A 26,528-nucleotide genomic window follows, 5' to 3' on the forward strand; every position below is an offset into this window, starting at 1 on the left:
TCCAACTATGGCTCCCAGGCCCCGCTTGTAAATACTTGCACCAATTCACGCCTGTGAGACTTCCATCAAAGAGGGGTTGAGCATCACAGTGGGGAGGAGCATGAAATGTCCATCCCGCTAATGATATTTAAATCCATGCAAATGAGTTTTGAATGGTCCCGTCGGTACGGAGCGCAAACTTCGATAATGCTGCCCGGTGCTGCAGTGGCTAGCATTGCTGCGTCACGGCGCCGAGGACCCGGGTTCGATCCCGGCTCTGGGTCACTCTCCGTGTGGAGTTTGCACATTCTCCCCATGTCTGCGTGGGTCTCACCCCCCATAACCCAAAGTTGCGCAGGGTAAGTGGATTGGGCACACTAAACTGCCCCTTAATTGGGGAAAAAAGAATTGGGTACTGTAAATTTTACAAAAACCCTGTGAGGGTTGGAGCATAGCGATGGAATCAACGTTGGGCGCCAAACCGCGATTTTCCATTCCGCCCGATCGCAATCCTTGCTGCCAGCAGTGGGAAGCGGAGAATTCGGGCCAGCTCATCCTTAACCATTGCAGCACAAACGTTTATGACAATTGTTCCTCCAAATTTCCTCTTATTCCTGGAAAAGCACACACTTTGTGTCTTCTCTTCCCTACGTCATTATCGTGCTGAAATCAAGTTTCGTCAAACCATATTCAATGCTGATGGCTTCCGAGGACCTATTGCTCTATTCAATAAATACGGTATAATTAGATTAATGGTGTTGTTCAGATAAAAAACCTATCCTCCATCCATTGTAGCATCCAATTTCTATCTTGAATAATTCAAGAGTTTTCAGCTTCTCTGTTGAAACACCTTTAGACTTGCAAATGTACGGTTTCAGTGGCTGTTTGGTTCCCCCCCCCATGCAGTTTAGCCTATGGACATAGGCATTTTAACTTGGCTTCTCAAACCACTAATTTTCAAGTATAGCAATAGATACCAAAGGTCAGTTACCTTTTCTGCATTTGATCGGATGCACTTGACAAAGTAGGGCTCTGCCTGCCCCAGAGTCTCCATCAGCTTATTGAGCGAGGCCTGCATGCAAGAAAATATAAAATGCCAAATTACTGCAGCACCTGGTATCCATCGGCCAAGATCAAATGTATACAAAACAAGCATTACCTTGAAAATGCAATATACCTTAAAAAGCCATTCAAAGTCACAATTTTGTGGGCCACTGGGGAAGAGGGTGACCCTCCTCTTCTCATTAAGGCCAGTCACATTTATTTTGGATGAAGAGTATGTTGAGCAAGGTTTGGTTCAACAATATTCTCTCAAAACTCAAATCAGTCGCCTGTTTTAATCGCCAGCCTCTAGTCAAAAGGTCACAATTCGGACTCAAAGATATTCTCAGCTGACTCTCCGGTACAGCACTGAGAGCACTGTCAGAGGTGCCATCTTTTAGATGGGGCATTTAAACATTAAAAGATCCAGTGCATGATTTCAAAGAAAAGGGAAAATCATCCACAATCCTGACTACTCTTTATTCCTCTACCAACATTAGATTAAAACAAGTTAATTGACCATGTATCTCATTGCTGCTTGTGAAATGCTGCAATCTGCAAAGTGGCTGCTGCATTTCCTACATTATAACAATGAGCACACTTCAAATGTAATGTATTTGCTGTGAAATGCTTTGGCATGTGCTGAGATTAAAAGGCACTGCATAAACTCACACTCTTTGCTTCATGGAGCTGCACTTTCCATTTTTTTAAAAAACAAATGACTTTCCTTCCCCAAAGGATGGTTCTGAAAGCTTCTCCTTGCTCGGAGGTGAATCCAGAGCACCTTTTCAACCTTATGTTACACTGCCTAGTCTCAGTCAGCAAGCTTAGCATGTAATTTTTATGGTCCAAGCTATTCAGGAACTACCATATTCCACACAATATTCAATCATCTTAACCTATTCTTATCCTTAATCCCTCACTACTCTGATGGCTATTAATCTGGCGATGAAAATCAACACAGAAATAATTGCATTTGCTACAAATCTATCCCAATAGAAAGATAACTGAGGACAGGGGGAAAATGAGAAAAAATATTTTAATCCCAAGTCTTACTTGAGAACTGAGGAACACATGCCATGAGGAGGAGGAAGAAAACTGGGGAATGAAAATATTGTCCAGGTTGGTGATGAAATACTGCACAAGTGAAGACTCTATGTCACAAGGACAGAACTAAACATGCATATAACTGGCACTAAGATAAGTAAGGCGTCTTTTGAACTAGTTAACACATGACAGAAAGTAGAAAACCCCCAAAAGACACACAACATTCAAAGAGCTTTCAGAACTCTTTGGGTTACTGGTTACTCTACAATCAAACTCTTGTAGTTGAGATTGAAGATTGATGTACAACATGCGGCACACAGTCTTCCTCCCTTGTATCGTGAGGTGGAGAATCAGTCACCTGCGTCATGTATTTACCTGGAATTGGGCACTAATGCTGGGTGTCTTTTTCTTTTTGTGCAAATGGAGCAAAGACTTGGTAATGCGGTCATGAAGTGTCAGGCTTCCCAGGTACTTCAGCGACTTCACATCTAATAAGTGCTGGATTCGAGATAAACAAAAGTCGCAATGTTAAACCAGCTGAAATCACTCGCACAAACATTTAAATGTCAGAATTTGCACATCTGTGTCAATGGTGAAGGAGGAAATATAGAGTAAGAAGGTAAAACATCAGAATAAGTTACATATTCTATATATCTATCCAATTATAAAAAGTCAAAACACGGCGAGTTGTTAACACGAGCAATACACGGATCAGTCAACATCTGGAAAGAGAATTTATCAGTTAAGACTTACTTGGTGCCTATCCTTCATCAGAATATTTTCCACATATTTATTCACTCCCCTTTTAAAAGCTATTATTGATTTTGCTGCCACTTTTGTTTCTGTTGGAGAATTCTATAATCTAACAACCCCACACATAATCTCCGACATCCAGAGAGGGGAATGTGCAGAGCTGATGCAGGGAAGGTGGCTCTCGTCCAGGAACTAGAAAAAAACATTTGTTTGTCTGAAAATAGCCCCCCCACACCTTCTCACAAGACAGCCGCAACTACCGATAAATGTCCGGCAATAACTCCCGGACCTGAAAGGATGGCAGGGCTGGCAAAAGCCTGGAGAGGAGGAACAGCACGATGGCGAACATAAGGAGCGAGTTGCAGCCGAGCACACCCGAGCGGGATGGGTTGCCGGGATCCACTCCGGACTATCCATCGATACACGAGTCTCTGGACTAACCATCTATATGCGAGTCTCCAGACTAGCCATCGATACGCGAGTCTCCGGACTAAACACGATACGCGAGTCTCCGGACTAGACATCGATACGCGAGTCTCCGGACTATCCATCGATACGCGAGTCTCCGGACTAAACACGATACACGAGTCTCCGGACTATCCATCGATACGCGAGTCCCCGGACTATCCATCGATACGCGAGTCTCCGGACTAGCCATCGATACGCGAGTCCCCGGACTATCCATCGATACGCGAGTCTCCGGACTAGCCATCGATACGCGAGTCTCCGGACTATCCATCGATACGCGAGTCTCCGGACTAGCCATCGATACACGAGTCTCCGGACTAGCCATTGATACGCGAGTCTCCGGACTATCCATCGATACGCGAGTCTCCGGACTAGCCATCTATACGCGAGTCTCCGGACTAGCCATCGATACGCGAGTCTCCGGACTAGCCATCGATACGCGCGTCTCCAGACTAGCCATCGATACGCGAGTCTCCAGACTAGCCATCGATACACGAGTCGATGGACCTCATGACTCAGGAGCTCCAGAAACACACAGATACCATCAAGTTGGAAATTATGGTGACAGTGAAGGCTGCTGACGCGGACACCCTGGCCCCCCTCAAGGTGGCGTTGGACAAGACAGAGACACGACTGGAGGCACAGGGGGCGACAATCGGGGATCTGGAGAAAGCGACCGCCGACCAAAGTGACCGAATCACCTCCTTGGAATCAGAAGTGGCAAGGTTGGGGCGACGCAAGGGGCACTGGTGGGGAAGGTGGAGGACCAGGAAAATCGGTTGTGCTGCCAGAACCACCGTAACATGAGCCAGTCGGAGGGATCAAGGGCTGGAACCCCACAGAATGTGTAGCCCAGATGCTAGGTAAACTGGTCAGAAGGGAGGGCTGCCCCAAAATCTCAGAGATAGACAGAGTCCACAAATCACTCCGGCAAAAACCTAAAGCGGGGCATCAGCTAAGGGCCGTAATAGCGAAGCTGCACTGATAGCAAGATCAGGAGAAGATCTTAAACTGAGCACGGCACACTCGGCCCTGCCAATGGGAGGGCCATTTAATCGGAGTCTACCGGGATGTTGGAGCAGACCTGGCCAAATGCCACGCTGAATTTAACACAGCCAATTTAACACCCTTGTGGGGTGCGGTTTAGTATACTGTACCCGGCCAAACTGTGGGTAACTTTCCAGGAGAAGGAGAAGGGGGCAAGAGAATAAGAGAGCACAACATGGGGAGGAAGACCCGGATCACTCCCAGGAAGAGGGCCACCACACTAGAGGGCAAGCCAGTGCAAAGAAGTATGGGAGGCCTCAGCACAGCTCCCGACAGGGAGGAAGCGCCTGGCAAAATGTGGGGGTGTGGTGGTGGTGGAGAGACCCAAGAGGAGGAGGGGCCACGGGGAAGGGAGGATGGATAGAAAACTGGCTACGGCAGATTGCACATGGTGGCAGCGGCCATCTTGGTGTCGTGAGGCAGCAGTGCTAAACACTGCGCCACCGTGCCACCAGGAGCTGACCACCTTCGAAGAGCAGATGGGGGCAGTGGACCCTTGGAGGTTCATGTACCCAGGGGACAGACAGTTCTCCTTCTTTTCAGAGGTCCACAGGGTCGACTCAAGGATCAAATTCTTTGTAGTGGGGAAATCAGTGCTTCCAGTGTTAAGGGGGCAGAATACTCTGTATTTGCAATCTCTAACCATGCTCCTCACTACGTGGATGCGAGGTTGGAGACGAGCCGAGCTCAATGCCCCCGAGGGAGGCTAGCACTGGCCCCGCACTTGCGGGAGATGTTCACAGACTCGCGAGTAAGGGGCTCCCTGCCACTGGCACAAGCCTCAATATCGCTGACAGCCAGAAAGGACAAAGACCCGACAGATTGAGTCCTACGGCCCATCTCACTACTTAACGTAGACGCAAAGATCCTGGCAAAGGCCCTGGCAAGGCATGCCAGAGGTAGTTGCAGGCTTTGTCAAGGGCAGGCAGCTAACATTGAACACCAGACGCCTGTTGAACGTGACCCCATCCAGGGAGAGAACCAGAAGTGATCATCTCCCTGGACGCAGAAAAGGCCTCCGACACAGTCGAATGGAAGTACCTCATACAGGTACTGGAATGGTTTCCCATTTTTGCCAACATCCTAAGACAGTCTTCTCTACACCCACTCTTTAACCTTGGGATCCCTCTGGAGGTAAAGTTCCCAAAACATAAAACAATATTTCAGATGTAGCCTAGCCGTATGTCGGGATTACAGGACTGAAACTGCTCTATGACATCTAAGAGACTACACACTCCATTCTATTTTATCTCCCTCTTATGCTCTCAAAGTCATTGGGCGCAGCAGTAAAGCTGATTCAAGCAACCTGTAACACTGGGACCCTACACTAACTATTAAGGACAAATAGTAAGTTTGGAAATTCAAATCCCAGTGTGCGAGGTTTGCTAACCGCTATCTCGGTGGAACTCTCACGCTGGAAACTGTGTGTTTGTTTCCAGGAGAGAGCAAGGAGAAGTTTAGCTGCGATGACTCAGTATTCAACACACACCATGCAAGGTAACCCATGAAAAAAGGCAACTTTCAGAGTGTAGCAGCAGCCAGTAATACGGGACCGTTCTGTAACAAGGATACGTACCTTCAGAGGATGGAAGGAAACTAATGAAAACAATCTCAGACACTGGAAAATTGAAGTTTGTCATTTTCTTTCCTGTCTCCTGAGGTCATATCAAAGGGCTGGTTTAGCACAGTGGGCTAAATAGCTAGCTTGCAATGCAGAACAATACCAGCAGCGCGGGTTTAATTCCCGTACCGGCCTCCCCGAACAGGCGACTAGGGGCTTTTCACAGTAACTTCATTGAAGCCTACTTGTGACACGCGATTATTATTATCTCTTAACTTTCTGTGTTCCAGGGAATGTAAGCTTAATTTATGTAATCTCTACTCATAATCTAATCCTTGGAGCCCTGGTAACATTCTGCTGAATCTGCACCATATTGTCTCCAAGGCCAGTATATCTTTTTCTAAGTTGTGATGCCCAGAACCTCGCACAGTATTCCAGATGTAGTTCAACCAGTGCCTGATATAGCTGGAGCATGTTGGATTTCTGAAATCGGAATAATTTCTCACTCCCTAAAACGTGTCACATGAACTGCAGCTAAAGAAAAATAGACCTTTTAAACATATAATCTAAAACTGATTTCAATCTGGACCCAGTCAAGGGGATGGGTTGAGTTGCAGTCGTCAAAAGCAAACAACTCATGGTCTGAGATCGATGATGAATAATTTTTGGCTGGCAAGGTGCTTTTTTAGCTTAGTTGCCAAAGATGGAAATTAACTGGCTTGCTGATGGGTGGAATTTCCCACCCTTTCCAGCACCCTGTATCCACACTACTCAACTGGACTGATGTTCCTTGAAACAGAACTTTGTAATGGAAACTAGGCCAATTAGTGCTAACATTAGAAACGATGAATGATGTGTAAACTGTCATTGTGGGTGGGAATCATTGCAAGATCTAGGGTTTGAAAGGTAAAGATCCAATTAAGGAAAGAATACGTATTCCTCACCAATGCAGTTTGTATTAGGTTTAACATTCCCCGTACACTTTGCATGTCTTTTCAGTCTGTTTGTAAAAGTGGATCTGCAAAATGCTTCTATTCTAAGAATCTGTTTCATGTGCATTTCAGTGTGTGTTTCAGGGCACTGGTGATGTTTCAGGGCACTGGTGATGACCAGGAAACAACTGCAAGATTATATCTGCACGGTTGTTTATAAATACAATTGTGACCTTGAAATATCTAGATTGTCCTGTGCGTGCACGCGTGTGTGTGTGCGTGCGCGTACGCGCGCGCGTGTGTGTGTGTGTGTGACGGTGCAGAGCAAAATATGTCCCCTGTAATGTTTGTGTTCCACATTGTCAGGCGTACTAATAACACCGTTGCTCATTGCGTTATTGCTGAGAGAGGCTATACTGCCTTCTGCAGCATTGTTATACGAATTCAGCTTACTTTTTTTTACTTATTTGTAAACATCAAGAGTAACTTTTATAACAATATAATTTGAATCAATTTTGAATTGGATCCATTTACTTGCAATAGTTTGACTACTGAGAACAGGGGACACATCTATCCTTCATACTGAGTATCTTGACTCCATCATTAAATCAGCTACAAAAACAGACTTAAAGCAGTACTCCACCCTGACTTATCACAACTCTCTACATCACACTGTTTGTCAGGGCCACTTGTGTATTTGTGAATCCATTTCAAAGCTTGTCTAAAGTATGGTCAGCCTGATGACTCGGTGTTATTCCCTATGGCTTAATCACCACCTCCTCACTTGGCAAGTGTGACCTCAGGAGACAGGAAAGAAAATGACAAACTTCAATTTTCCAGTGTCTGAGATTGTGCAAGATGGGGGAAAGTGCAGAACAAAATCTTACTGCCCAATTGGAAATTTTACAAACGGCACTTTAAAACTTGCAGAAAATACAATGATGAGTATTAGGCACCAAAAATTGCAAATTTTACCCTGAGGACAAAGGACTGATTCAACTCACACAGAAAAAGGTTAAAAAAAAGAGTTCACATTCTCACCTTTGGTAAAACAGGTTTGGTTTTGGAATTCCTATTCCTCCTGTGAAGAACACAATAGGTGTTACGCAGCAAGTACACCCCATTGAGCCAGCAAGTAGCCAGTGTCACGAAAACAAAGCATTACGTCGAGTTTCTTTACTCACCCGCTTCTTATTATAATTGCTGTCAAATTTTAATCTATGAAACCCACTTGTAAATATTGACACAGGGACTACTACTACTATTAACAGGTACTGCTTTGCTCCAATTTTGAAAGGAAGGTTAACTATCCAAAGGAAAACCCAATTTGAGCTCCAAGTGAGAGTCAATTGGGCAGAGGCCAAAGCAGATGGAAAATACCTCCAGAGAGCTTCAGAACATTTTCAATTCCACTCCTTATTTGCCTGTGGCATATAAGCCTGTTTCCTGACTCCAGTTGATGCTAGATGGTCAGCTAGTAGGAGTGGGATCCCACCCAATAGAAGGCCATTGCAAGAAAACCAAAGGAACGATGAAAGGCCATAGACCTGAAAGATTAACTGCTTCTCTCTCCTCAGATACTGCCAGACCTGCTGAGCATTTCCAGAACGCTCCACTTCCATTTCATAAAACAAGTGCATTAATAGCCGTCATTCATAGCTCCCAAAAGCTCACTTTAAACATTAATTTTACCCTTGTACGAGTGGCAACCATCCAGATGTCATCCAAACTGGAGTACGAAAGTGATTTAAACTCATAAAACTGTACAGAATGTGACTGATGTTCATGGGTAAACATGCAAAGAATTAAAGGAGTTGTATCCAATACAAGGGGTAAAAGTAAATGTATACCTTCATATCAATCACTCATCAACGGGGGATGGGTGGGCTAGACAGTGACCGTTCTACATAATGATGTAGAAATACTTACTGTGAAAAAAATTGAACATGTTTGCGACTGGCAAATAAATTGATATGCTGCTATCATGCTTGGCCCAAGTGACCATTCTTTATTTGTGACCTAGCACTGTGAGTATTGGCAAGGTTGCAACAATGGAAGATATCCTAGTTAAGTCCACCATCAACGCTCACTTTCTAACAGGGGTCACCTCGCTGATGTTTTATCCTCTTTCTGACCCAGAGATTCTGGGGTGCCACCTGGGATGCTGTGCCCCTCCAGTTAGCTTCTGACAACACAACCCATATTGCAGAATTATTTGTTTTTAAAAAGCAAATCAGTTTCAACTTTTGCCATTTTCATTTTAGCCAATATTAAACTTATACAATGCAGTAACTTCCCCTGTTATAACATGTACTGCAAACAATTCCCTTTCAGAAAACTTTACGGTGGCAAAATTAAGTATTTATGCAAAAGTCTGCAAAGTGTGCTTCCTCATGCACAAAATCCATTTCTATTTCCTCCGGGAAAAGCTGCATACTCACATCAGGATGCCGTGAGCCCTCTCCAACAACTTCGTGCTAGCAGAATTCAGAAAGATTCCCTCGTCATCAAGAAGAGAATGGCTAGAGGGATGCCTTGCAGCCTGGATTCCTGTTCTTCCATTCCAGCTCGTCCCATGCAGGTCACTGTTCAAAGCAATGAAAGGAGTATGTTACAGATTTAAAGAAAAGAAAAACCACGGATGCCAGAGACCAGAAATAAAAACAGGAAATTCTGGAAACCCACAGGAAGCTCGTCAACATCAGAAAGAACAAAGGCAGGTCAACGCTTGGGCTACATGTACTTGATCAGAACTGACTTGAATTCCGACCAAAGTTCCCATACAAAGTATAAATGTATTTTTCAAATCCTAAGATAAAAGGTCTAATGCACCGCACAGTCTAGTGTTTCAACTGATATTTTCCTGGTATGGGGTGGTAATGTGTTGTATAGCTTCCACAAAATAATCACAAATTCATAGTTGCTGATATTATAATGAAAGGTCGATTACGTTCCCGGACCCCAATATTTTATTTTAATTTTGTAAGACTGTGAGGAAAGGATACATCGCTCCAGGAGGGATTACACAAAGGAATAGGGATATGGTCTATTAAAACAAACATTATTACTAACACAGTATGTAAAATCTTTAACATCACACCAGGAAATAATTTACAATTACTCGCTAAACAATACTACTCAATACAGCGAATACAAGACCCTTAGTTGCCATTTTTATTCCTGCTTAAACCACAAGAAAATAAACCATATCAGCCGTCAATCCACTGTAAGTACCAATGGCACATAGGAATACTTGCTTTACAGAATTGATCTTTGAGAAAGAGGGATCTTTTGACACAAAGTGAAGATCTGACTCCTGTCAGACCCATGCAGAAGCTCTGGCTGTATGGCTTTAGGAGCTGTTTCTCAACTTGTTTCAGCTTCCCCTTCTTCTCAGTCAAGTTTGCACTGCTTTAAAGACCGTTAATATCTTTTTAACTGAACTGCAGAAAGCAAAACCTGACTTGAGATCATAGCTTCATCCAAAACTGCACTGACCTGCTTTTCCTACAAAATGCCTGATACCTTAACTCTGCACAGTAATAACATCATCTTACCAAGACGGTAGCATTGTGGATAGCACAATTGCTTCACAGCTCCAGGGTCCCAGGTTCGATACCAGCTTGGGTCACTGTCTGTGCGGAGTCTGCACATCCTCCCCGTGTGTGCGTGGGTTTCCTCCGGGTGCTCCGGTTTCCTCTCACAGTCCAAAGATGTGCAGGTTAGGTGGATTGGCCATGATAAATTGCCCTTGGTGTCCAAAATTGCCCTTAGTGTTGGGTGGGGTTAGTGGGTTATGGGGATCAGGTGGAGGTGTTGACCTTGGGTACAGTGCTCTTTCCAAGAGCCGGTGCAGACTCGACGGGCCGAATGGCCTCCTTCTGCACTGTAAATTCTATGATAATCTATGAAATCTAATTAACTCCACAGTGAATCTCCTTAATCAAAATGAAATTCCATTAGCCCAAGCTTTTTATGATACGTTAATTGCATCCTTGGTTCCCAACCTTTCAAACCAAGATTCTTTTAAAACATGATTGCAGCAGTCAAACACACACTAATCGAGGCTTTTATCTCTTACTTCAACAAACACCTTCAATACATCTGAAATTCCTACCTTCATCACAGGTCATTAACTCAGTTTCTCTATCCATGGACGCTAAATATTACCAGTCATTTGCTTTTAATTGATATTTCCAGCACCCCACAGCATTTTGCTTTTATTACATTAATGTGTCTCTTGAATGGAAGATTATGATTGCTTCATGTCAGTGGATAAGACACAAAAATCCTGACACTGTCAGGCTTGATCCAGCCCCAACAAATTAATTAGCAGCCTTACATTGCCGTTAGCATGTGTCCCATTGTATTGAAGCCACAATACCCAGAACACGTTAATTCAATGAATGGAAATAATTTTGTAATAATTCTCTTTGGAAGTAACACAATTAGTTCCATACACAGAAAATACTGAAGTAGGGCCAGCATTGTGTCATGCTTCATTAATGATCTTAACTGTCTTCATTCAGATCGGTCTGCTTTACATTTTCCACTTTCATTGAATCAAACTAGTGTCCATCATCATGTCTGCCATACACATATATTTCAATGGGATACTCCAGACCTTCAATAAAAAAAATGGTGAAACTATTAAAAACTCATTATGGGTAACAGGAAGCAGATCTTCAGTGAGTCTATACAATGAAATGGGGGAATCAAAAGAATGGAATAAAAAAAGGGACAATGAGATCGGAAGAAGCCCTGATCCTCCACAGAAATGTTTGGTAGACCAATATCAAAGGCTTTCGGCTTTTCTCAAAATCCTGCTCTATAAATTGAGAAACCCAGGTAAAAGGCAAGGCCCATGGTACAAGGCAGCACCCAGGCTGAAAATGGCAAGAGGCCCAAGTTAAATTAAGAAGTTGTGTTCATGTAATTCCAAGCTCAGGTTTAAAGCCTGAAAATTGCTTTAGAAGATTTCAGGAGAGAAAGAGGTCCTCAGTTTTGATGGTTGTGAGTGGCTCACAAGTCAGTCTGACTCATGCTTCGCTACTCCAAGACATAATCAAATTTGAAAGGCAGGCCAAAGAAAAAGTGTAAGCAGCAAAGAATGGTAAAACAGGGGAAAACGAAACAAACAAACAGCAGGGTGAAAACAGAGAACACTGAAAGAAAAGAAAGCTAATTTTTAAAAAAACTGAACTGAGAGGGAGCGGGATGGAGTTCAGCAAATAAAGCCGGTAGAAGAAATAAACTAAGGCAGGGAAAAGAAACCATGATACGGTAATGTTACATCTTAAAACAAACCATCCATTATGCTCTGTGAAGTGGTAGCACCTCAACCTCCAGCAACAACAAACTGGCATTTACATAGCACCTTTAACACAGTAAAACCTCACAAGGTGCTTCACAGGGGAGTTATCAAACAAAATTTGAGACTGAGGCACACAAGGAAATATTAAGTCAGTGACCAAAAGTTTGGTTGAAGAGTAAGTTCTTAGGAATATGTTAAAGGAGGAGAGAGAGAGAGAGGAAGTGAGGTGGTGAGGTTTAGGGAGGGAATTCCAAAGCTTTAGGATCAAGGCAGCCGAAGACACGGCCATCAATTGTGGATAATTAAAATCAAAGACGTTCAAGAGCCCAGAAATGGAACAGTGTCGAGGTCTCGGAGGTTGTGAGAGTGGAGGAGATTACAAAGATAGGGAGGGGCAAGGCTAGGAGGGAATTTTAAAAGAAGCTGAACATTTTAAAATGGAGGCATGGCTCAGCCAAGAGCCAATGCAGGACAGTGAGCAGAGGGCGAATAGGTGAATGAGGCGTGTTGAAAGTCAGGACACGAGGAGCAGTGTTCAAGTGTGGAGTTTACTTCCAATCTGGTTTAACAGAATACAAGAGACTTCTTACAGCTGCTATAGTTGGAGAAAGGAACCCCTGAAGTTTCCCCTATTAGCCCAGTAGTAACCCACTGACCCCATGCTTTTAGAATGAAGTCATACAGGAAGCAGCTGTGGACATTTCAAGGTTACTAAGTAACATGAAGAGGATGTACGGCACACTGCGCGTGCATCGCTTCATTGAAGTTATGTCGCACACATTTTAGAAATGCAATGAGACTGCTTTACACCTATGGCATCTGCATCAATTCCATCTGCACAGCCTGTAACTATTTACAAATACCCGAGGTTTGCTCCGACAGCACACAGGAACTGAATTGGAGCTTTCTCTTCATTTCAGTTTTTGTTGCAATCAGATTTCCAAAATAACCACTTCAGGTTGAATGTTGCAGCGCCAAGGCTGGTTTAGCTCACTGGGCTAAATCGCTGGCTTTTAAAGCAGACCAAGGCAGGCCAGCAGCACGGTTCAATTCCCGTACCAGCCTCCCTGAACAGGTGCCGGAATGTGGCGACTAGGGGCTTTTCACAGTAACCTCATTGAAGCTTACTCGTGACAATAAGCGATTTTCATTTCATTTCAAGGTGTTTTCTCCTCCTTCACCCATTTAAAGAAACTGCCCCGAGTTTAATACGGACCAAACCCAATTATTATTACAACTGGAAACAGAAAATGCTGGAAATGTGCGCAGGTCAGGCAGCATCCGTGGAATGTCAATCAAAATTAACATTTCAGATCGACGTCCTTTTGACAGAACTGGAAAAGGCTGAGATGCAACAGGTTTGGGGACAGAGGCAGGTAAAGGGAAGAAAATGGGGAGTAGGGAGAAGAAAAACAAGGGTGGGAAATAGATGTAGAGGGATTGGACTTCTTTGTGAAAATAGGATTAGGGTCAGGAACTTAGAAGCTGTTAAAAGTCACAGAAGGTGTGGATGTTGGTGCAAAGAGACTAAACAAGGGGAGGCAATAAGTCAAGATTTAAAGAAATCAGTTCTGTGAGTGAAGAGCAGGCTGAAACAATAGGTCGACCAGTTTATGTTTGTGAATCTTGGGGGAGGTAAAATTGGGCTGTATGTGGCTGGGTGACTAAAAGGTTTGAGGCCATGGAGGGAAGGTCTCAAGAGGATAGAATATCAGTGACAGCTGTGGAAATGATAGTTTGATGTTCATTGGCAGGGCCAAGGTCTGGAAGAGCTGGAGATGAGGAGTCAGTATTCAGTCACTGCAAGGTAGTGTCCAGTTTGCCAAAAAAAACCTTCAGCAAGTTTGAATACAATGTTACGATTGGCTTGACGGATCAGAGTGCTGCAGGTTCAGTGACAGATGCATTACAGGGAATGAGCGGGGCAGAGAAATCAAGGTGGTCAACATCAAGCCAACAGTTTTCAATGAAAGGACCTAGACAGGTTAACGGGCCAGAGGGAGGGGTCCAGATGAAATAAAAATGCTGAAGACGGAAGAGTTGGGGGAAAATTCTTGGTACAGAAGAGGGCACGAGGCAATGACGATAGACAGTGAGCTCAGTACTTTGGCTCTCAACATCCTCAGTATTGTGTCAAGCTTGAAATTCTTTTGAGTTGGCGAGTGAGAGGATGAAGCCGAGGAGTCATTATAATGGAGTTGGAATTGGTGAAATTAAATGAACATGGACAAATATTAACCAGATATTGATTTAAAGACAATTAAGTTTGTGCCAAAAATTACGCTAAGTTGCATGACTGAAATGTACCAGTGGTTGCACTGCCAGGAACACTTTGGCTTTGACTCACACTCAGAGGCTCCCTCATTGTTGACTATGCGTGTAAGAAATGCACACACACACAATGTGCCTGGACAGATATTCCAATGATTCAGTTAATTAAACCAGTGTTAATTAACTGGGTGTTTATTAAATAGCTGGAGTGGATGAACCGTTAAGAAATGGGTTTTTGTCAGATAGCTGCAGTGATGTCAGAGTGTGGGTGGAGCTGGGCTGTCTGTCTTTCACTTTTGTTTTTGAACAGACAGCTACAGTGCATTTTAGTTTCGTTTGAGAGCTGGATAGCTGCAGGCAAAGCAAACAGCTGTATAAGGATCTCTCTCTGCAATCTAAAGACTGTCTCCAGATCATTTGAGGATTTCAAAGTGATAACTGCTCTCAGTAGAGAATTTAATAGAGTATTAAAAAGGGTCTTTTGTCTTATGGATGTTGCAAGGAAAGATTAAGGGTTACTTGCAGAATATTGTATATGTGGGAATTATTGGTGTTGATTGTTGTTAATGTGTTTACTGTAGGTTTATAAAGTGTTAACTGGATTTCATAGAATAAACATTATTTTTGTTTCAACATACTTTTAGTTCTCTGTTGCATCACACCTGTAAAGTGGGCCCTTGTGCTCCCCATAACCACAATCTATTAAAAGTTGTGGGTCAGGTGAACTCCATGATACATTTTGGGGTTCTCTAAACCCTGGCCCATAACATGAGTCACTGGTCCACCTGAGACAGCAGTTGTAATTCGCCTCTGTGCCACTAAGTTTGGAAATAGAGGAAAAAAAATTAGTAAAGGTCCGAGCTCCCCTTTGCTATTCAGTGTCCTGTGATGTACAGATTGTAAAAGGGGGGAAATGCATCCGTGGCTAAGCAAGGAAGTTCAAGTAACAAGAGCAGAGGGCGTGATTTAATGGAAAACTTTCTAAGTGTCATATTGGGCGTGACTTCCTAGATGTTTCCCGACAGACGGCCCGGCGAGACTGCGGCCGGCATTTAAAAAAAAAAATTCACAGGGTGTGGGCCTTGATTTTATTAACAAAATAAAACAATGCATTATTTGTTTACTAAAGCTGTACAACCTATCTTCATTAAGTTCCAAGAATCTTCCACAAATTGCACACGAGCTGTTCTCTAAATATTATGGGGAGAGCTGTTTTTAGAAATGGCTGGTGCAAAGCATGCACTCTGTCTTTAATGTTGGGGTTAAACTGTTTCCTGGACAACAAACAGGCCCACTTCAGTTCTTAACTTCTTTTTCACACCTTTTTTTCAAAAAAAGATTTTTTATTTAAAACAAATTTGTAACATTTACAGAAAAAAAAAGGCCATATGCAAAGAGCCTTAACATAGTGAAAACGAACAGTGGGAAAGAATAAACATGTTAATAAGGCACTTCCCCTGTCAGCTGTTTGCCCATGCCACACGTGTTCAACTAAACTAACGTGGCTCTAACCCCCCACCCGACCTGCCCTGCCCCCCCGAGACCTGACCTGCCAGGTCAACCCTCCGCTGGCCCCTAGTCCGCCCCTCCTCCAATTCTCCCTGGTGCCCCCTGACCTACGCTGACCCCTGCCCTTGGCGCCTGTCTGTCTCCCGCCCTCCCCCCACACACCAAGGACCCATTAACCTGATTGTATCTCATCGTGCCCTTTCAAGTCCCTTAACCAGCCCATAGCCCACCCCACCTATCAGAGGCCCCGATCTCCTGCCAAAAGGTACCAAGTGCAGGGCCCCTCTTCCCTCTTCCCCCCCCCAACCTCGTTGCAAGCTCCCCAAAACACCCGACACAATGCACCCTCCAGCCCCCGCTCTCTGTCCCGGCTGAAAACAATCTTGGATAAAACATTACAGTACAGGATAATTTAACAAACCGCCGCCACACAAAAGCTCTGTGAGCCCAGAGTCCTTTAGTTCAAGTCCAGCTTCTTCTTTTAATAGAAGTCCACTCCTAGTCAGGTTAACAGACTGCCGCCACTGTACAGCACTGAAAAAACTAAGTGCCCGTTAGTTCAAGTCCAGTTTCTTATCTTTAATGAAAGTCCAAACCTGTTCTGGTGTCTCAAAGTAGTAGTCGAGTTCCTCAAACGTTACCCAAAGCTTCGCAGGATATAGGATACAGCATTCCAAACCTCACCTCCTTTTTGTCGAGGGCTGCCTTTACCTTGATGAATCCTGCACGCCTCTTAGCCAGCTCCGTTCCCAAGTCCTGGTAAATGCGCACCTCGCAGTTCTCCCATCTGCTGCTCCTCTCCACCTTGGCCCATCGCAGCACACGTTCCCGGTCAGCAGGCCAGTGAAAGCGGACCACCAAGGCCCTCGGTCGGTCGTCCATCCTGGGCTTCCTTGCGGGGGCTCTATGCGCCCCATCCAACTTCAGGAGTCGAGGGAAGGCCTCCGGTCCCATCAGCGCCTCGAGCATACCTTTCACATATGCACCCACATCCGATCCCTCGCAGCCCTCAGGGAGGCCAACGACCCCCAAATTCTGCCTCTTTGCTCTGTTCCCCAGCTCTTCAAGCTGCTCCTGCATCCTTCTCTGGGGGGCGTTCAGCTCCTCCACCTCGTGCTCCAGCTCCGTTACCGCCTGGCTGGAGAGCTTCACCTCGACTTCCCCGAGCGCCTTCTCTTGGACCGCCTGTGTCTCGACCATTCGGTCCATTACCGCTCTCATCGGGTCCAGCGTGTCCCTCCTCAGTTCAGCGAAGCAATTCCTGAAGAACTCCATCTGTTGCTCCCTTGGCCAGTGAGCTTCCGCTCCCTGCCACCCGCCATGCTTCGCCGCCCGGTTTGGGGTCCCCGCTGCTCCCGCTTCGTCTCCTCCACCAATTCAGGTCGCCAGGTTCCGTAAAAGTCCGTTGGAAAAGGTCCGTTTGCCCATCGCGGGCGGGAGCGATCCGACCTGCTTCCTCGAGGGCACTACCGGAAGTCCTGCGGCCGGTATTTAACGTGGGCAGCATGGTAGGACAATCGGTAGCATTGTTGCTTCACAGCTCCAGCGTCCCAGGTTCTATTCCTGGCTTGGGTCACTATATGTGTGAAGTCTGCACGTTCTCCCCGTGTCTGCGTGGGTTTCCACTGGGTGCTCCGATTTCCTCCTACAAGTCCTGAAAGACGTGCTGTTAGGTGAATTGGACATTCTGAATTCTCCCCCCGTGTACCCGAACAGACGCCAGAATGCGGTGACTCGGGCTTTTCACAGTAACTTCACTACAGTGTTAATGTAAGCCTACTTGTGACACTGAAGATTATTGTTATTATAATGGCACTTAGTGCCGAAAATGATACTGGCCCGAGCTCAGTTAACCCTCTGATCCACACCTCTGGTTGCAGGGATATCCCCAGTACTGAAGTCCATTTGATTGTTGGCTGCTGCCTCTGTGTTGATGCCCCCCAGGGTTCAGGCAAAGCGCCAGGCCTCAGTTTGATTGGAATGCAAGACAATAACACTCGTCTGAGACATGGCAACCATGTAACCACGGGGATGCACTTGGGAGGTAAAATTGGGTACTCTAAAATTAAAAAGAAAATCGACAAATTTGAGGAGATAGTTAGGTTTCTAATTAGTAGCGTGATGAAGGTTTATGGGGAGTGGGCAGGAAGGTGGAGATGAGGCCGAGATGAGATCAGCCATGATGGTATTGAATGGTGGAGCAGGCTCGAAGGGTTGAATTACTTACGCCCAGTTCTTATCAAAGGGCACTGTATTTGCTTCTTTATTGTTTTTTTAAATAGATTTGAGAAGACATGTTTTAGCTGGGCCAATGAGCTAATAACGATAGGTTAAGATAACTTCAAACACCAGAAGCTACCTTGCCGCTATTCAGAATCCAAGTTATTACATAAAAGCAGCTTGTGTGAATTTGGGGACTAAATGTCCCCAAAGTGTCAGACATGGCTGAGGACTCCTATCGTCAAACAGATAGGCATTTGCCCATCTTGATGTTGTTTCTTTGCCCATTCCTAATTGCCCTTGAGGGGGGCAGCTAAGAGTCGACCACGTTGCTGTGTGTCTGGAGTCACATGTAGGCCAGACCAGGTAAGATTTCCTTCCCTAAAGGACATTTTAGGGAAGGAAAACCCACCTAGTGAACCAGGTGGGTTTTTATGACAATGGATTCATGGTCATCATTAGACTTTGAATTCCAGATTTTTATTGAATTCAAATTTCACCCTCTGCCGTGGTGGGATTTGAACCCGGGTCCCCAGAGCATTGCTCTGGGTCTCTGGTTTACTAGTCCAGTGACAATCCCACTGCGCCACCGCCTCCTCCCCACTCAAGCTTTAAAATATATAAGTTGTACTGTATGCCATGGTTTAAGATAAACAATTCAGCATTCAAAACTGGAGGAAAATGGTGATGCACACACATTTCATTAATCATTGTTCCATCTTTTAATGTGAAAGGTTCACTGACTCACAGTCAGCTGAAGTTTGCAGCAAACAAGCGTTCCTTTCAGATCAATGCCATTGTCAGCACCAGCAGTGGAAGGAAGTTCTCTTTTTGTGATAAATATGGAGTTTTTCCTGTATTTGGGCAGGCAATCACAGTTGAAAGCTAGCTAGTATTTCAAAGCTGATTAGGATTTAGCCACATTTGCTGCTCCATTTCCAGCTGTGCGATTTTTAATTAATGTGAAACTGATTGAAATGGCACAAAAGCAAAACGCTGTGGATGCTGAGAATGTTAAACAGAGAATGCTGGAAACATTCAGGAGGTCAGATACCATCTGTGGAGCGGGGGGAAAGAGAGAGAATGAGCGAGAGAGGGAGAGAGAAAAAGAGACAGAATGAGTGAGGGAGAACGAGAGAGAGGTGGCGTTTCAGTCGATGACCTTTCGTTTTGACACCCTGGAACATGAACTCTGTTCATCTCTCCACAGATACTGTCTGAACTGCTGAGTATTTCCAGCGTTTGCAGAGTAAATGTTAGAAATCTTGAAAAAAAATGATTTAATGGCAAGTACACCTTGTAAAGGAAACATGTATGACAAACAGCTACGGTATCAGTGCTAACAGAGGTTCCCCGACTTGTATATCTCCAACAACAAGCATCAGTGGTAAAACAAACAGCATTACAGTCACTCGTATTTCCTTCTTTAATTTGGCTCTTGGCAGATGGATCGTCCAGCAATTAGGTTCCCACAATTCTGGCCTGTGCAACACTCCCATCAATGCCATGGCAGCCTTGGGGCAGGAAGCAGTGGTTGCCATTCCTCATCGGGTGCCAAGGGTATAGCTGCCGCCGTACTGTAAATGAAAAGTGGCTGTAACTTCAACTGGTTCAGCCCAAGTGTGACATAAATTAGTCACAGTTTCCGAAAAAATCACCTAGATGTTAGCGCTGGTCACTCAGGTGGCAGCAAAAAGTACTCCCAGATCAGGTACAGCAACAGTTAGATGTGGCGATTTGGGGCTGGAATCTCCGCTCCCCGACGCCGAAATCGCATTTGGCGAGGGGGCAGAGAATCTCCGGTGATGCCAAAATCGGGAGTGGCGCCGCAATCGCGATGCTCCGTCCCCTGAAAAGCAGCATACTTTAGGAGTACACCGCACGCCTTATCCACGGCCTCAGGCCATTGCTCCGTTCCCAACAGGCCGAGTTCCTGTCGGCATGGGACACGTGTGGTCTCGCCCGTCGTGAACTTAGCGTTGTGGCTGATGACTCAGTCCGCACAATTTGGGGAGGGTCGATCCGCAGGCAGGTGGGGCTTCATTCAAGGCTGGGGGCACTGTGGGCAGGCAGTCCGAGGCACGCGAGTGCCCAAAGGGGGGTACTATTTTTGCGGTCCGGGTCCGCGATCTGAGTCCACCATGAAGCTACCGCGGCCGCTGCTGGCTGCCGCCGCCGTGCGCATGCGCAGCCACGAACCCGGCAATGCTCCAAGCCATATCAGCAGCTAGAGCTGGGAGCTCTACGCTGCCTCCCTGCTAACCCCCAGCAAAACGGCGAATCGGCACGGAGACTTGTTCTCCCAAACGGAGAATCCAGCCCTTCATATTTCACATCAAATCTTTACAACCAGAAGCAGAGGAACCTTCGTCTCTTGGGGATGGATTTTACCCAGAACCCAGGGGTAAAAGGCCAGTGTGTCCAACCCATTGTCAGTAACTCATTTTGGAAGCAAAATTATTCCCATTGCACCTTTTCTTTCCCGTTACAATGCCAGTACTTAGTTTAAATTACTAACCTTAAGTGATTCGAGCAGTTTACCTGGGTCAAGATGAGATGTTACATTTTAAAAATTTGCATTCAAAGAATGCAAGAAGATACAGCCAGTTTTCCCAAATTTTCCTCTTTGCGTTTAGGATCAGCACCACACAGTAAAAAACAATGTTTGCAGCAACCAATATTTAATAAATGTGACAAACATCTTGCATTTGCGAAAAGTAACAAACATCGCTTTCTATATAAGCAAATGGATATGTCCTTACCGTGGTGATTTGTCATTAATGGTGTTTGTTCCTTGCAAGTTGGATAATGGTGTCCTTGGGCTTTTCCTTGTAATACCTGTCACAGCAAAACAAGTGTTAAAATGGTAGCTAATCAGAGAGAAACTAGAAGTAGCAAAAGTGAAGCATGCATGTGTTGCAGCATGCTGCAGGCAGATTAGCAGGGACAATCTGAAGCATTCCCACAGAATCTCTGCAGGTGCCATGCAGAGTCACTTCACCCAGGGCTGGGTGGAACAAGCGATTATGTCAAAAATGGAAACATAAAGAGATGTCAAATTATTCCCGGATATCTGAAGCAATTATTAGATTTTGCTGTTTCATAACCCTTAAAATTACAAAACTTATTTCTCTTTGCAAGTGTTAAATCACAGCCAAAGCCTTTCCATACTATGCACAGATCAAAGGCAGGAAGCTGAACACGCATAACAAACACATATAGCTGTAAAGGAAATCTGGTCAATGTGGGTACGAGACCAGAATCGAGGGGAACAACAAAAATATTTAGGAAGCATCTCAAATCTACCATTTATCAATTATACCAAGAGGAGAAAGGCTCCAGATTGAACAGAAGAGAGCGTAATTATATTTTCTGCTTATATCACCTCAAACTGAAGGTTTGCCCTGGCACCCTACTTGGTGGAGTTGTATAAAAGCTCAGATTTGTACAAGTCATAAAGGGATAGATGCTACACTTCAATTTTGTTGATTTGGAACTTTGATCTAGCCCAACCAAGATCAAACCTGTTCAGTGAACAAAATACCTCACTACACTTGATCAACAATTCTGGATAGCAATTTAACAAAATCCTTTATCACAAAATCCTTACTTGATGTATTGAACTTTCATGTTTGAAGAGGAAATGTTTTGAAACCCCATTCAGCATCAAAACACTCAACAGTAGCTAAGTTTGGCATACAGCCTTGCTAAGATTCAAATTAATGCTTTCTGGACAAACTTCAAAAGAAGCTGGCTTCTGTTCCAATTAGGGAACAAAAAAAAAAATCATACAGGAGGCAATCTCTCCCTACTAATGAACACATGGCCACCCCTTCCCACAATGAATACATGGCTATCCTTTCCCAATAATAAACACACCCATCTCTTCTCACTAATAAGGAAAAGACTATCATCTGCCATGAAGCCATACCCTTGGATATGTAAGTTTTCAGGCAGGGCCATACTCTGCTAGGGATTGGGAAATTTACTTTAATTTTAAAGAATTCTGGATCGACACAAATGGAAGAAACTTGGAATTGACAAGAAAGACATTGCGTTGCATGAAAACGCAAAGTACATATGCAACCATACTTAACCTCGTTTGAGGAAATGTTAATGGATTTTAAGAAGTTTAAACATCGCCTGCTGACTGTGTCATCATACTCTATTTTGTGCACAATTCTCACATCCCATCAAGGTCAGACTCAACGGAAATTTTTTTAAATGCTGCACTGAAACCTTGAATGAAAACATGTTTTACAAATTTTGTCCCTAGTGTGTAAACATTAGTACTTGGTTTTCAATTAAATTTTATTGACAGTAAATTAAACTTCAAGCCGTGATGTCATCAGTATGGGAAAGCAGCACTCGGGATTGCAACCCCCACCAATCTAGACAACACACAACTGATTGGCTACATAAAACAAAAGTATAAGTGGAGGAAGAGGGCAGGAGGGGTCAGGCAGGGAAGAAGCTGCCACTATCCAAAGAGGAGCTAATCACTCCCCACCCTGTCATTTCCTCAATTAATGGTCAAGATTTCATACACAAGTAGTGAGGTGCGTTGATATTGGCGCGGTCTAGTTGGAATTGAAAGAGTCAGCTGAAATCGTTAGTACTCAAGCTTAGATCATGCAGAACGAGTGTTAATCACCACACAAAGGGAAACGGGGAAAAAGGACACAGAGAACATTGAGACCAACACCATTCACTCTATCAGCAAAGCCAAAGGACTGTGGGATGTATATTCACCCTAAATTTGAAAAATAATCTGATATTGTATTTTGAGGATTATACATTTGGAAAGTTTACCGAAGAATTCTTATAAAGTCGTCGTAACCTGTTTCTCATTTCATCCTCTACAAGTCATTTGGAGTGCACGAGAAAATTGGATTATTTACCCACAGTTTTTCTTTTAAAATACCTTCTTTATTAAAGGGTGGTTGTCACACCATAAACATCCCAGAATCCTTTGGTGTTGTTTGGCTTCAAGTCAGTGGTCTTCATTACCCACTGCAAGCATCTGGTGAGGCCGCAAGTACCCAGTTGGATCACTTTAAAACAGAGTCCAGCATAGTGCTCCCATGCCCTCCCATTGGCGAAACCTGAAGAATTAACCTCAGCTAACTGGCAAGATCAGTCACATTTTCTTCAAAAAGTCTTAAAAAGTTAATGAAGACCACTAGCCCGGAGTGAATGCTCTTGGACTCCCATTTCCCGTGGGTAAGTGGAGTTTCAGAGAGTATTGCTGGATTTTGGAGCCTTACTGTACTTCTCCTCCTTGCACCTCTGGAGAATCTCTAAACTCCTCTGATGGACTGGGTGATGCAGAAAGCTAAAACTATCGACACTTTTCAAAACCGGGAACGGAACAGCATCATCATGCCCTTGGGAAGCAAAATAAAAACAAAAGAAAAAAAATAAAAGATACAAGATAGAGATATTCACAACAGACAGGAATTTGAAAGATTGAGAAACTTCTACAAGAATCGAAACATCACAATTATAGTGAAATACATTGAATTATTAATATCTATTTTATGTTAGAATATAAGACTTTGCTTTCTAATTTAGTTATAATGAGTTAATACTCTAGTGAGCTGCAGAAAGACTGCATATGAATTTGACTGGAGGAGAAAGGCAGTGTGAGAGAAAGGCAGAATTTACATACTTGGCAGTGGACTAGCTATTTAAGAAAATCAGCACTAATCAAAATATTAGCAAGAGTGAAATTCAGAAGTCTTTTTTTAAGTAATGCAACCTGAAAACCAGAGATAAAAAGTAATGCACTTTTTGAAAGGGTTTCACAGCTTTCCATCTAGTTTAATAATAGACGCTTTGACTGCATGAAGTTTTCAAAATTATTACAGCGTTTGCACTGAAGACCAGCCTAAAAATACCAAACGTTTTAAATTACAAAATATTGCCCCAATTTGTGCCTACTGATCCAGTTGTTGTTACCACCAAAGAGTTTCAGCTGAGACAATCTTAAATGAAGATGGTGGATCAAGCAACAAGATGCAGAATTACATAACCAAAACAATGGTGCATGTGCGGATATCATCTGGAGATAGGATTAAGCTCAAATGTGACATTTCTCACAGCTGGAGAACACACCAATATTAAATCTGGGATTGCACATGAAGAATGGCTTGGGAGAGGTTACAAAGGGCTGATTGGCATTGCATTTCCAAATATAAGTCAGCCCCTTCAGGATCCAAAAGGTACGCAGGAAAGACAACTGGAGACGTTATGTCATGTACAAGGATATCCCAACAGGATTTGATTTTTATGATACCCAACAGGCTACCATCGCCAAAATTAAATTATGGCATTAGTTTATTTTTCTTAAACAGCTTTGAATTACTGAAACTGCACGGTTATTCATAGAGAATAACCAGATTTCACTAAATCTGACAGTTTTCACCAAGGTATTTTATTTTTGCTGATTTCATGCACAGACGAGGTGGAAGAAACAGAGGTTATTCTAAATAGAGTGGAAGATATAAAGAGCAGTGTTCTACTTGTGCAGCAGGAATAGACCTACACAGAGCGGAGACTGTACCAGGCAGATAATTCAGAGTGTGAACCAGCTGGCACAGCATGATGATGCAGCTTTCTATCAAATAAATGCATCTCCCCAGATATAGAAGGGCAGGAGTGCACTGATTAAAGTGAGAATAAAGCAAACCAAAGCCTACATAAACCATCATACTGATGCAATATGGGCATCCAATCGCAATAAACATTAAATTGCTCACAAACTGTTACATACAGAAATAGGTCAATCTCGGATTGTTAAAATCCCAAGGTCTGACAAGTGACATGTTCAAAACATCACTGTAAATGCCTCTGGACCGACAAAATGGATTTAAATACTGCAAATTCAAGTTTTCCACCACTAGATGGAGTTTAATGTTTGTGGGATTTAAACATTTCCATTAAATAGGTCCGGGGCAGTATAGCCAGAAGTCACCTGTATATCATGGTTTATGTCCCAAGAGACGTGCATCACCCAGTTTCTGGAAGCCAAGATAATTTAAGACTTGATACCTGTTTTTGCATCCTCTCAGTGTATTTTGCGATGGCATCTTTGAGCAGCAGTGTAGTTTCAGTGCTTTTCTATATTGTAGTGAATGTGCCATCAGAGAATCTCTACAGTGCAGGAGGTGGCCATTCGGCTCATCGGGTTTAGACCGACCCCCGAAAAACCACTCCATCTCGGCTTCCAATCTTTGTAACTTCACCTAACCTGCACATCTTTGGACACTAAGGGGCAATGTAACACAGCCAATCCACCTAACTTGTATATCTTTAGACTTGGAGGAAAACGGAGACCCCGGAGGAAACCCACACAGATACGGGGAGAACGTACAGACTCCACACAGTCACCCGAGGCCGGAATTGAACCCGGATCCCTGGCACTGTGATGCAGCAGTGCTAACCACTGTGCCACCGTACACTTGGGCAAATGATTCTGTGCAATACAAACCCCATGAATTTCTAAATTTACATGACATGCTGCTCAAGTCCCACAATTTTGCATTAATTTCTAAATATCAGTCTTTTAACATTGAATCCAATGGTGGAACAAATCATTGCATTAGTTTGGTGGCAAGGTACATATTCCTCAAAGTCACTGCGGTGAGGGATTCCATTTTAGAAAAATTCAAAGCAGGTATCAAAATGATCTGTGACATCCATCATGGCAACACTCAGTAACGCATTGATCACTTCAATGTTACTCCAGTTTCTAAGTGATATCCCAAAGTCAGACACTGTCCGGCAGTGATAATGCAGGAACAGCAGGCTACAAAAAATCATTCTAATCACTATTTCTTCAGCTGTTAAAACTTCAAAATGCACAGAGAGAAGCTCCAACTGACAGCTATTTGAATAATATCTAAGTATACTGTCTAACATATAGTCTTGGCATGAATTCACAAAATGGTTTCTAAACTGCAATTCCTTTACAAAGTTGGTCAGTTGTAACACAGAGAATTTCTGTTTTAACAATATCACCTTTCCCAAGGTCAATTACCCAACTGCCCAAGGGTGATACGTCAGGGGGAGAGTCTGAGGCGCTGCGGTGTTCCAGCATCACCCCTGCGGGAGTCACCGGCACAGTCCCCATCACCTCCTGCTCCCTCGAGGTGCCCAATGGCCCCCGGGCTACTCCGTGGGACGGAGGTACCACTGGAGCGAACTCCTGGGGCTCCCCCACCACTTGGCACTGCCAGTTCTTGATGCCTGCTCTTGTCTCGACATGGGTCTCCATGCTCACAGCCATGGAACACAGGGATTGGGCCACCTCCCTCTGGGACTGGTGCAAGTCAGCCAGCACTCGGGTAATGTCAATGCTCTCAGCCATAACCCGTTGGTGACT

General features: G+C 44.1%; 1 protein-coding gene across 10 annotated transcripts in view; it reads right to left on the minus strand.

The window, feature by feature from the left end:
- The window catches only part of myo9aa (myosin IXAa), a 341,249-nt gene that overhangs the window by 70,794 nt on the left and 243,927 nt on the right, over positions 1-26,528 (minus strand). For 9 of the 10 annotated variants that reach the window (XM_072492693.1, XM_072492695.1, XM_072492687.1 and 6 more), the window contains exons 15-20: positions 23,410-23,529; positions 20,905-20,980; positions 9,270-9,413; positions 7,870-7,909; positions 2,443-2,565; positions 971-1,051 (exon numbers count right to left, since the gene is read on the minus strand). In XM_072492693.1, coding sequence (XP_072348794.1) covers positions 971-1,051; positions 2,443-2,565; positions 7,870-7,909; positions 9,270-9,413; positions 20,905-20,980; positions 23,410-23,529 — 584 coding nt within the window. The remainder of the gene's footprint in view (positions 1-970; positions 1,052-2,442; positions 2,566-7,869; positions 7,910-9,269; positions 9,414-20,904; positions 20,981-23,409; positions 23,530-26,528) is intronic. The other variant, XM_072492691.1, reaches the window with a different exon arrangement.

The sequence above is a fragment of the Scyliorhinus torazame genome, chromosome 30 (genome assembly GCF_047496885.1).
Source record: "Scyliorhinus torazame isolate Kashiwa2021f chromosome 30, sScyTor2.1, whole genome shotgun sequence".
NCBI classification, from domain to species: domain Eukaryota; kingdom Metazoa; phylum Chordata; class Chondrichthyes; order Carcharhiniformes; family Scyliorhinidae; genus Scyliorhinus; species Scyliorhinus torazame.